This window comes from Naegleria fowleri (genome assembly GCF_008403515.1).
Source record: "Naegleria fowleri strain ATCC 30894 chromosome Unknown tig61, whole genome shotgun sequence".
Classification (NCBI taxonomy): Eukaryota; Heterolobosea; class Eutetramitea; order Acrasida; family Naegleriidae; genus Naegleria; species Naegleria fowleri.
The window spans coordinates 141,947-153,313 of record NW_025407993.1 but is presented as its reverse complement, the minus strand read 5'-3'; the positions used below and the strand labels follow the sequence as shown (position 1 = coordinate 153,313).

Below are 11,367 nucleotides of genomic sequence, written 5' to 3'. Positions count from 1 at the left end.
TTTTTTGAACAAACAAAAAAGTCAGAACGATGGTTTGCTGCTCGGAGGCTTATCCACATGCCATCCTCTCAAGACACCCATTTATTATATATTGTGCAAGTCAAAGATGTCGTTAATATGGATAATTCAATGAAAACATTGTTTCAAAGTTCGAATTCAAACCAAACGTAAATGACAAAATATTCCAAACGAAAAAAATGAACAAATTTCCTTCCTTCTGCTTCTCACATTTGATTCGGATTCAGCAATCATTGAAAGAGAAGGGGTTTGAAATATTTCAGCCTTTTCCTATTTCAAGATATCATGATTATTATTTAAAAACTAGAGAACTTTCCAAGAATACAATGCAAAAAAACATAAATCCCTACGAAAGGTTGTCATCGGACAATGATCATTGTCTGGCCGTTTTAATAGGAAATACCAAAAGTTTGTGGCCTCATTTTACGACACATTTAAAAAAAGTGAAAGAAGTTGGAAAGAATCCTTTAGATCAATATGTGGTAGAAACTGTTAACTCAATTCTTCAACAGGAACTTTCTGAAGAGCATCACTCACCAAGTTATACTGTATACTTTAGTCATGAATTTGAAGGAAATCACCCTCGAGTTGCAATTCAGGTGGCAGGACAAGTGAGTGGAGTAGCCTATTACGAAAATGAAGTTTCTTATTTGAGCTTTCATCCACAGTATGGGCCTTGGTTTGCGTTTAGAGCTGTGATTTGTTTTAAACATGTTAAGGAGGAACTATTAGAAGAATTTACAACACTTTTTAGAGATCCTTTGAATTCCATGTCACAAGTATTCAAAGACATTGCTACCAATGAGAATATGTCCGAGCAGTATTTAGAAGGTTTAACAATGAGAATGAAAGCTCAATTTAAAAATCAACTAAATGTTGCTATGAACTCAATATGTTCTGAGGATGCACAATTAGAATGGATTAAACTTCGTGATATTCCACACGAAATTTTAGAAAACGAAGCAAACTCTACTTTGTCAAAGTTGGGACGAGAATGGAAACAACACAGATACAACACAGCCCAAATGATGTATCACTATTTCAAAAACAATTGTTTTCAAGAATGAAACATGTGCATTTCACTCCAATCGCCCTATACTTCAAAAGATGGTCACGAGTTCAATGTTCTCGTTTGCGATGGAGACTTTAATTTTGGCAAAACTTTGTTCACACTAAGAACTTTCTACAACACACAAAAAAACATGTCAAACACTACTATAATCCACACAATTAGTGGTCCATTAGAACTTTTCATTTGCTCCGATTTGCATTTAGAGATGCCCCTTTCCAAAGTTCCAACACTTCCTCCAGGAGAAGGTAAAATCATTGGCTTGTTGGGAGATATCGGAAAGCCATGCCAACAAAGTCAATCCTATGAAAGATTTATCAAATCATGCATTGAAGACTACAAGTTTGAAAGAGTGTTGATTATCATTGGTGAGTAGTGAAAGGTCATGTATCGTCCGACATGGTGTATTTAATTTCAAATCTTCTCGAATTGGAATGATTGTTTGGACTCGATCACAAATCGATAGGAAATCATGAATTTTATGGAGGGTATGTTCTTGGAGTCCAACCAACGTAATGACCATAACAGACATATATTTTCAAATGTGTGATCCTATTATGCACACATGTTGTTGTTGAATTCTTCTTTCATCAGAGAATATTATAGTAGAAAACAGAAAATCAAGGAAATTGTTCAATCCTTTCCCGACAACAAAGTTCTCGTCTTGGATCAAAACTCTCTCCTCATCTTGGAAGAACAAACAAATCGAAAAATTCGTATTCTTGGTATGTAAATGTTGGTATTCTATTAGTTAACCAATGAACTCGCTAATATATTGTTGTTTCTTTAATGATGATGAATTGATTTTCATTTCCAACCTCCTCCTAAGGTTGTACCTTATGGTCCAATATTCCTTCACGGCACGAAAGAGACATTTCCAGAGCGATCAGTGATTACATGTACATTACTATTCAAAAGGGAGAGGAAGAGACAGCACAGAAACTCACAGTGCAAGATACCAATCAATTTCATAGGGATGATGTCGAATGGTTAGTGGAGGAATTAGAAAAGTGTAAAGAGAATGGTGAAGAGGTTGTGATTTTGACCCATCATGCTCCACTGATATCAGGAACCTCTCATCCAAGACATAATAGCTCCATCTATTGCTCTGCCTTTTCAACTAATTTGCAATTCATAATGGACAAATTTAGTGATGAAATTAAAGTATGGGGATTTGGGCACACACATTACTCGAACTCGATTCAAGTTGGAAAGACTTTATTGGTCTCTAACCAACAAGGATATCGAGTTGAATTAGATAATGAGAAGGGATTTAATTCAAATTTAATCTTGAAGATTTGAGCTAGTTCACTTTTTATCAAAATTAATTGAAACATTGAGTTATTCACGAATATGAGGCATCTAGGAAGTGAAGATTTTAACATTGAACGGCCAACGTTGGAGTGCTTTTCAAGATCATTTTGAAATTTGAAATGGCTGTCGTGTACTAGTTTGTATGGTCATCTGAATTGGCGCCAAAATTTTCAGGCCCCTCAAAAACAAAATCTACAACATCCATTCTTTCTCTCACTCATTTCTTGTAAATACATTGTGCTATCGGGATAAATAATCATGGACGCCATTCATATTCAAACTCATACAGAAAATGGTATTCAAGAAGAAATTTATATGAATGTATGTTTACAACAATTATCGGAATTGAGGCACATACTTAACAAATATTAAATAATAATAATTCATCAGTCCTATCATATGAAGCCCAAAGAAGGTCAAAAGTAAGTCACAAAGGACGTTAATTTGAGGATCCTCAAGACTTGTATCACATGATTAAAAGATTTGTAAAAAAAGATGTGGAAGACAAACTAAATGAATTTTTACGAAGTGAATTGGAAAATGAGGAGTACGACGCAAACCATTCGGTGGTGAGATCAAAAGAATTGAGTTCCAAAATTTTAGAACTTCTAAAGAAATGTGGATACCCAAGATATAAATTTATTGTTCAAGTTGTGATAACAAGTACCTCAGGGCAAGGAATTAGAGTTGCCTCCAGATTTTTGTGGGATCCCTCTACAGACAATTATGCTTCGGCTTCCTTCAAGAATGTAAGTTCTTTGAACATGTCAACATTAATATTTAAAATCGCGTTCGCAGAGCTCGTTAACTTGTGTTGCCATGGTGTTTGGTTTGTTCTACGAATAAATTATAATTACTATTTAATTGAGTTCACGTTATTGATTTAGAAAGAGTCTCCTTCATCATCTGACTCTATCATGTTTTCTTCGTCATTACCGTTCATATAGCTGTCTTCATCTGATTCCATGTATTCATCAGAGTCATACCCATCTGTCACACCTCTCGTTTTTTTAGCTGCGGTGTTAACTAAATGTTGATTGGTCGTGGTTGTTCTGCCCTCAGGCCTTCTTCCACTGGCTGCACGTGGCCTTGCTTTTTGGCTAGACTTAATATCCACGTCGTTATCAGATTCTTCATCTTCTTCATCGTCCTCATCATTTCCAGTCTCAGTCTCTCCTTCCTCTTCTTCCTCTTCCTCATCTGCTTCTTCTTCTTCCTCTTCATCGTCATAAGTGGCCTGGTTTTCCCCTCTCAGATACTTGAGGTCATCTGCTCTCAGTTTCTTTCGAAGCAACTTTAACCTTCTCTTGTTTTCTTCCACAATTTCTGCCTCAGCTTTTCTATGCTTTTCAAGTTCATGCTCCAAATATTCAATATTTCGGTATTTTTCGACATATTTCTTGTACAATTCTTGAAGGTCTTGCTCTTTTTGCTCATATTCGTCCATAAATGCAGGTCTAAAGTTTGAAACTCGAGACAACCGTTTTTTAGCTCTCTCCAGTTCTGTTTCTTTTCTCTTTTTTTTATCCCTCAAGCTTTCTTCGTCTTTTTTAAGATCATTAATTGATTTTTGTAACTCCGAAATCATATCAACAGCCTCCATATTTTTCTTTTCAATGTGCTCTTTGATAGTTTCAATGTTATGAGGATAAGATATTGCATCTAACCTTTCTTGCTATTGACTGTTGTGTCACAAGGAACTGGTCTTTTTCATGGTCACTAACCTACCTTTAATTCCATTTCTTTTCCCAACAAGTCGTGCAATTCAGCACCGAGTTCGGTAAGCTCACTTGCAATGCTTCTGATTTGTTTCACATTTAATTGAAATTTTGAGCTGTTTAATTGTTGAAGAGTAGCGGTTTCGTAATCTTCATTTTCCTCTACGGCTTTGGCAAGTTCTGTTGCATCGTTCAAAAGTTTGGCGAGCTTTAGCATTTCTTTAACAGCATACCCGTCAGCTTGATACAACCTCTTGATGTTCAGCTTGATTCTTGCTTTGTAATACTAATATAGTGTTCAATAATAATATGAATTATTGTTTCAACCACATACCACCACCTCACAAATTGATTTTAAAAATGTGAGTCTCTCTTCCACAGTGTCTATTCCCTCAACAATATCAATGTTAGGATCATATCTAACTCATGATGACTCAACTTTTTTGTCAATCATTATAAAATCTTACCGTTGTACAAGCCAATATAATATCTCGGAAACCAATAAATAATTAGGTGTCCTAAAATTTTCAACAGAAATTTTTCTTGGATAGCCAAGAGATCGCATAATCTCCGTGAAATCTGAACAAAGTTGTATTCGGAACAACAATTATTGATCTTCATCACCTCCTCTTCTCATTGAACACTTACTTCTCAATTCTCGGAAAGACATTTTTTTGTAGTGCTTGTTTGAATTTTGGCGGCAATAATGTTCCCTCAAGTATTGCTCGTGAAGGAATTTATAGTTGTGTTCGAGAGAGATCCCTTGTTTGGATCGCTCTTGAGAGAAAACATGTTTATTGGTGGGCTTCCAGTTTGATTAGGGGGCTTTTGATCTATTCAAGCTATTGTTTCTCGAACATTGTCAAGCTCAGTTTCAAGCCCCCTTTAGTTGTTTCGGTTGAAATAGACCATGATAGGATGAATTTAGTAGTCATTACTCTGAATGTGAGTTCACAATAGAAACAAGGAAAATTCATCATTCTCTTCATGTTGTATAAAATTCAACGAAAATCAAAATGTTTTGATCTTCCTTTTCTAAAAAAGGTTCCTATATGGCATTTCGAAAAATGCAAATAAACATTTCAACACTCGCTTGTGGTGAGGTTCGAAAAAGACATACTTTCAAAAACTGATAAAATCCACAATTTCATGTTGTTACTTTATGGTCATCCTACCTTAGACTTGAAGAGACTCTTATTCAAGTCCAATAATATCTCTACTACAAGTACGAAAACAATCATTCTGGGCACTTCTTCAACGTCAATAGCTTTCAAGTGCACTAAAAGGGTGCTACATACTCCATTTATCGAGCGTTGCTATTTGTTGAGAAGGCTCCTCAGACAGAGTCTCAGAGATATCAACACGAAAGAAAAACTCTCTCTTGCATCTCAGACCACAAGGCTTCCACGTGTGCACAGAGAGCATTTTTGTTTTGGAAACATTTCATTTCTCGTTCGTGTGAATTTCACCAAGCTTAGTGCCTTGCTGCATCTTTGGTGCGGGTCGCAGTCCAATCAATTTTGGTTGTTGGTATTCATCTTGCGTTTGTTTTGTGGTTGTTGTTGTTGTCGTCCTTAGCGAGAGTCATTGTTGAACGAACGCGAAGAGGACGAGTCTAAAAATATTGGTCGCTTGGCTCGAAAAAATCTCATTGTTCCAACGTCCGATCATCATTGCAAAGGGAATTCCTCTACCAGGTACCACTTTGTTCCTCCCAACCACGGCCGTTTGCTTTTAAAAGTTGAGACGATTTATTAATTTTGAGACCACATCGACCGATCTTTTGTACTCTTATTGGTGTTGCGAGAGCTGTTACTGTCTTCTAGTTGTTGAATTTCCATCATCAACACACAAACATTATCAACACGTTGTTGTTCGTGAAGATTCTCTTCATCATCGACGAGTACTCGAGTACATTTTGAACACCATCACGAATTATTGTTTCATTATTATTATTACCTTGTACTAACGACTTCATCAGAGCCATACATTGTCATTAGCCTCCTTCATCATCATCCAAATCATCAGCAAGGTGCCGTGAATTTTACCGAAAATGTCCTCCTCCAACATTTCAATCATACAAAGAAGCTTGCACCACTGTAACTCTTCTCCTTGTTTAACGACTAAAGGTGCCACCACTTCACGTATTTTGTCTTCTTATGCCTCTCCCAATCCTCCCCAACAACTACCATCATCTCCCTATCATCATTTGTCAAACAAGCAAATCATCATTCCCAAACCTGTAAAGGTGCTAAATGTTTCCACTCCAAAACATTCTTTATCAACACGAAGCAGCAGCGGTGATCATCAAGACAATTCATCTCCTTCCACTTCTTGCCATCCAAAAACAGCCTCTCCATCCAAGCCTGCTTCTCCACGAGGAGGCCTAGATTCTCACTCCCCGCAATTCTCGACAGGAACACCAGAACGACTTGCCAACGAGGAATTGATCAAGATTCTCTCAAGAAATTCATCATCTGCAGCCTCTACTGCCAATCCTGCGCAAGTGCAGATCAATGAAGAAGGCAAGGTGAACCCAAGCAGTTCATCCATGACACCCAAACACCAAACTTCGAGACCCTCTGCTTCTCCTTTCTCTCCTCATACGCTATTGCACGACACTCCATCTAGAACATATTCGCCACCCACTATCGAACTGGAAATTAATGAATCAATTTTCAATGAAAATCACCTCGACGATGACGATTATGACGATGTGTTTCCTTACAGCGATGAAAACTCGAACAGCATTCCTAGTACTTTTGGTTATGACGACGCAGATTTCCACACAATGCGTTCAAGTAGCCACGATCACAGAAAGAAACGTAATTTTGTTACCCAAGAGGACATTTCTTTCTTGATCGAGCTTCGAACAAGACCAATCGAAAAGTATCATCTGTCATATGATGATCTCGACATGGCAGAACCTCATCACGAAGGTCACAAATTTGCTGGTGCTGAGCTTGGATTGTTGAACTTCTCTCCTCCAACTACTTGCAATAGTATTCTTAACTTCTAAGTTGTTCAACTTGTGGTTGTTGTACCTTTTCGAATCCTTTCTGTATATAGTTCCAAATATTTCCCAATTTTGTAAATAACCAAAGGCACAACAACTTTGTTGAGCGTGTATGTACAACATGTACAACAACATTTACATGTGATTTTTAATCAGCAGCGTTTGTCTACTGGATATTTGTGTATCATTACAAAACAGTGTTGAAGATTAATAAACAATATCATTCCTTAGAAGTACATTGTTTATTTAATCTTTAAGCTTAAACACAAATCCACATTTGTTTCCTTTTTCCAAGTAAAATCGTTCCATGTCTGCGAGTGGACACGGCTCAAATTGAACTTTTTGATTTCCATTGTGGGACCAAGTACCATTCTTAGCATCAATGATGGTTGTTATAAAGAACGTTTCTAGTCAAACTAGTACAAACCTTACTATGGTTGATTAAGAAAAACTGGTCTCGACTGCTATCATAAATAATAGAGCACTGCGAACCGTTCCAGTTGTTCGTGTGCATTGAAAGACATTAGTTGGTGCTGTTGTTGAGGATAGAGATAATTCACAACCTACATGCTTGTGAGAAACTGTGGTGTCTCGTTCACCAATGCTATAGAATTGAGAATGATCGACATCTTCTGGGCAGCTTCCTCTGCCAATCACAACATATCCCGATTGGATGATCCTTTCCGGACTGGTTGTGTCTGAGAGTGGTATTAATCGGAATGAAGGACAATGTGAAGAAGATGAGGACTTGATAGCTTGCGTCATTTTTTTAGAAAAGAAAAATGACGAGAGAGGAAGACCTCTGTCCACCTTCTCCTCATGTTATGGAAGTGTCTTCATCATGATCGTTCTTTTTGCTTTCCGATAAGTTATGGATATGAATGGAATTTTATCCATTCGTACGAGAAACCATGCGCGATTTTTAAATTGGCGCCAAAATCCAATGTACGGATCCAACGAATATGATTCTTTAAAAAAATAGGTGGAAAGAGATTGTTTGAATATCATATCATCATCATCATTGATGGGAAATATATCAACAAAAGACGGAAAAGTGGTTCCTACCGATCAGGCTGATAAAAAACCGTCGGAACCACAACCCCCTGCTGAGCTTGATCCCAACATCCGAAAGTCTTTTGAAAGACATTTGGTCGATCTTCCAAACATCTTCACCCATTACGTCATTGATAACTATGGAGTGTCAACAAAATATGTTATTTTATGCTTTCCAAATGGACAAGATATTTACGTAGCTGCAACTGATGGTGCTGACAAGCTATTCGAGAAAAGCGTAACTGCAGAAGAGTTTGAGGAACTAGTAAGTAAGATTTTAATGAATTCTGTTGTTAATTGCAGCTCAGAGAAAAGCATTGGACATAAAAATTAAAAGAGGAACAGTGAATAATGATCATCTCTTCAAGGGAATCGTGTCATCACTGACGCTCAAGAAACCTACATTTGTTATTATTGATGAAACTATACAAAATGCAAAACTATCTATTGAAGTTACGATCAGAAAAATTCGAACTGAAATCGGGTTGCGAATGAGACGTCATGAAGACTGTTATGAGAAAATATTTTCTTTCTTTGTAATACCATTATTTAACAATTATTTCGAAAAGATCCAGAATAATGACTATGAAAGGATTACAATGTTAGAAAGAACAGAAACAAGATTGAAGGAACAGTTGAGCTATTTGGAATTCGTAAAAAAGTCAATGGAAGAAAAGAATCAGAAAAGAAGGTGAGTATTGGGTTAGAAAATCATGCATAAATGAACAATTTATTTGATAGTTATGAAACTGTAACGGAGGCCAAACTTCCTGAAGAGCTGAATGTGGAAAAACAAGATATCAAATCAACGGACAAACAGGTTCAAGGAACAACCTCAAAGGATACTCCACCCCCAATGCCAATTGAATCGGTAATAGACTTCATTATGGATGTAAAGAAAAAGTTAATTGCTAAAAAGATGATCAATCACCTGGATGTAGATGCATTCAATTGTGTAATTAAAGCAATTAGGCTAGAAGATCTCAACAAACCCTCAATACCGAGCAAGGTTGACAAAGATTTATTGGACTGGGTAAAAACATGCTCAAAGAGACGTAGGCGTCCATCAAACTCAAAATCTTGTTGACCAAGAATTGTCTCCTTTGAAACAAAAGATTGGAACAGCATTAGACAAAATGACAAGCTGGGACTCGTTTAATATTTTTGATTTTACAGCACATCCATTGGTATTAGTTGGATATTTTGTATTCTTAAAGAATGATCTATTACAGAAGTTTGATATTAAGGAAAACGTATTAATTAATTTTTTAACAACTATTGAAACCAGTTATAACGAAAATCCATTTCACAACCATCTCAGAGCTGCAGACGTGTTGCAAGCTGTTCATTACATTATTGAGGAGGGAGGGCTTGGTGATTTACTTCGTGACGAAGACTTGTTAGCATGTTTATTAGCAACCATAGTATTAGATTACAAACACCCAGGAACCAATAATTCATTTCAATTACATTCCTCTTCAAAACTTGCAATGTTATATAATGATAGATCTGTTCTTGAGAATTATCACTTATCAGAAGCATTTGAAGTACTCTCTTCACCAGAAAATAATATTTTGAGCTCTCTTACAGATGATCAATTCAAAGACATTCGAGAGACAATTATTCAGATTGTGCTTTCTTCTGACATGAGCAGTCACGCCTACACTCTGCAAAGATTTAACGTTAAACTCGGTAAAGATCCCAACAACTATGATACAGACTTTTCCTCTAAAGAAGACGTTAGATTATTATTACAAATGGTCATAAAAACAGCTGACATTTGCTACACCTTTAGACCTACACAGCAATATTTGAAATGGGTTGGTTATTTAGAAGAGGAATTTCATATTCAGGGAGATAGAGAAAAGAATATGGGCCTTCATATCTCTGCCTACATGGACAGAACAAAACCAATGCATCGATCTTACCAAAGACAATTCTTATCATCCGTGGCTAATCCAATCCTTTCCAACATTTCCAAAGTACTTCCTCGACTTTCAAAACTTGGCGATTTCCTTTCACAAAATGAGCATCATTGGCCATTACCGTCACTTGCATCATTCAGAAACACCCATCCTGTGGTGATGACTAGTTCCACAACAAATCCGAATGCCTCAACAAGTAACATTGCTGTTACCAATAGCAATACCTCTTCAGACCTGTCTAGCCCCTCCAAGTGAAGATATTAAGAGAGTGACCCAACTTGTAACCACCAAATGCTTTCGTTTGTTCACCGCCACGCCCAATATTAAGGAGCTCCTCGTTGAGTGTTCTGAAGAAGGTGCAAGACCATCCCATATTGGCAAAACAAGAGCGTAAAGCAATTTGTCACTCAATGTCAAAACCCATCATCAAAAAATAAAAAATCATCAATCGCTGCTGTATCCTTGTTCTGAAAACAACAAGTGGAAAGGAGAGAATTAGAATAACAACAACAACACTTTGCATCCTCCTCCTTCTTTCTCTCCTCTCGGTTGTAAAACTTTTCGAAACAACAACAACAACCATTTGATGATTCTTGTTGACATTGAAACATTATTCTGACAAGTATACAAACAACATCAGATAGCTCATTTCTAATAACGTACGTGTTTTTCATAATGATAAATACCTATTTATTAAAACCTTTTCATAATGAACTAAATGATGATACGGTTTTGGTCGACCTCTTGATGACACTTCTTGTGGAATCATGAATGTCATGACCAACAACAACAACAACAACTAATTGTCCCTATGATGGTGGTGATGGTGATTCTCCCATTTTGAAATGCTGCTGCTGTGATTGACCTCTCATGACTATGTTCGTGTCATTTCCATATGGAACAACAATAACAACAACCTTCTATCCATGAACGAACCATCACATTTCTCAACACAACCACAACAACCACATCGCGATCATGACGTGGTGTTCTCTCCATCATGATGATGATTGGTGTGATCACACCGCGCAATCTCCTTGTTGTGGACATTTTCAAAATCTCGAAAAACCCATTCAACAACAACAACAACCTATCATCCGCATCCTCCTCCTCACTGATTCACTGATTCATGTCAATCATATTGATACTCTTCGATAGTTGTTGTGAACAAACATCACCAACAACAACAACAACAACACCGATTGACAACAACCACCCAACAATTCTCCAAATCGATCGATCGACACATTTCTC

At 36.9% G+C, this 11,367-nt stretch overlaps 7 protein-coding genes across 7 annotated transcripts; 5 read left to right on the top strand and 2 right to left on the bottom strand.

The window, feature by feature from the left end:
- Nucleotides 1-197: 197 nt before the first annotated feature.
- FDP41_008407 (uncharacterized protein) lies at nucleotides 198-1,085 on the top strand (the record flags this gene model as incomplete). The annotated part of the gene is made up of 1 exon (XM_044712257.1): nucleotides 198-1,085. One exon carries the CDS (start codon nucleotides 198-200, stop codon nucleotides 1,083-1,085), a length of 888 nt encoding a protein of 295 aa, XP_044557913.1.
- A 135-nt stretch (nucleotides 1,086-1,220) lies between these two features.
- Nucleotides 1,221-2,389, top strand: FDP41_008406 (uncharacterized protein; the record flags this gene model as incomplete). Its single annotated transcript, XM_044712256.1, has 4 exons — nucleotides 1,221-1,455; nucleotides 1,554-1,575; nucleotides 1,682-1,812; nucleotides 1,917-2,389. 4 exons carry the CDS (start codon nucleotides 1,221-1,223, stop codon nucleotides 2,387-2,389), a joined length of 861 nt encoding a protein of 286 aa, XP_044557912.1.
- Nucleotides 2,390-2,659: 270 nt separating this feature from the next.
- Nucleotides 2,660-3,247, top strand: FDP41_008405 (uncharacterized protein; the record flags this gene model as incomplete). The annotated part of the gene is made up of 4 exons (XM_044712255.1): nucleotides 2,660-2,722; nucleotides 2,792-2,823; nucleotides 2,883-3,150; nucleotides 3,200-3,247. The coding sequence occupies 4 exons, from the start codon at nucleotides 2,660-2,662 to the stop codon at nucleotides 3,245-3,247; spliced, it is 411 nt and encodes a 136-aa protein (XP_044557911.1).
- Nucleotides 3,248-3,284: 37 nt separating this feature from the next.
- FDP41_008404 (uncharacterized protein) lies at nucleotides 3,285-4,336 on the bottom strand (the record flags this gene model as incomplete). The annotated part of the gene is made up of 2 exons (XM_044712254.1): nucleotides 3,285-4,024; nucleotides 4,126-4,336. 2 exons carry the CDS (start codon nucleotides 4,334-4,336, stop codon nucleotides 3,285-3,287), a joined length of 951 nt encoding a protein of 316 aa, XP_044557910.1.
- A 1,836-nt stretch (nucleotides 4,337-6,172) lies between these two features.
- FDP41_008403 (uncharacterized protein) lies at nucleotides 6,173-7,138 on the top strand (the record flags this gene model as incomplete). The annotated part of the gene is made up of 1 exon (XM_044712253.1): nucleotides 6,173-7,138. The coding sequence occupies one exon, from the start codon at nucleotides 6,173-6,175 to the stop codon at nucleotides 7,136-7,138; it is 966 nt and encodes a 321-aa protein (XP_044557909.1).
- A 243-nt stretch (nucleotides 7,139-7,381) lies between these two features.
- Nucleotides 7,382-7,900, bottom strand: FDP41_008402 (uncharacterized protein; the record flags this gene model as incomplete). Its single annotated transcript, XM_044712252.1, has 3 exons — nucleotides 7,382-7,507; nucleotides 7,563-7,619; nucleotides 7,703-7,900. 3 exons carry the CDS (start codon nucleotides 7,898-7,900, stop codon nucleotides 7,382-7,384), a joined length of 381 nt encoding a protein of 126 aa, XP_044557908.1.
- Nucleotides 7,901-8,159: 259 nt separating this feature from the next.
- FDP41_008401 (uncharacterized protein) lies at nucleotides 8,160-10,368 on the top strand (the record flags this gene model as incomplete). The annotated part of the gene is made up of 4 exons (XM_044712251.1): nucleotides 8,160-8,453; nucleotides 8,497-8,879; nucleotides 8,930-9,243; nucleotides 9,365-10,368. The coding sequence occupies 4 exons, from the start codon at nucleotides 8,160-8,162 to the stop codon at nucleotides 10,366-10,368; spliced, it is 1,995 nt and encodes a 664-aa protein (XP_044557907.1).
- Nucleotides 10,369-11,367: the final 999 nt, after the last annotated feature.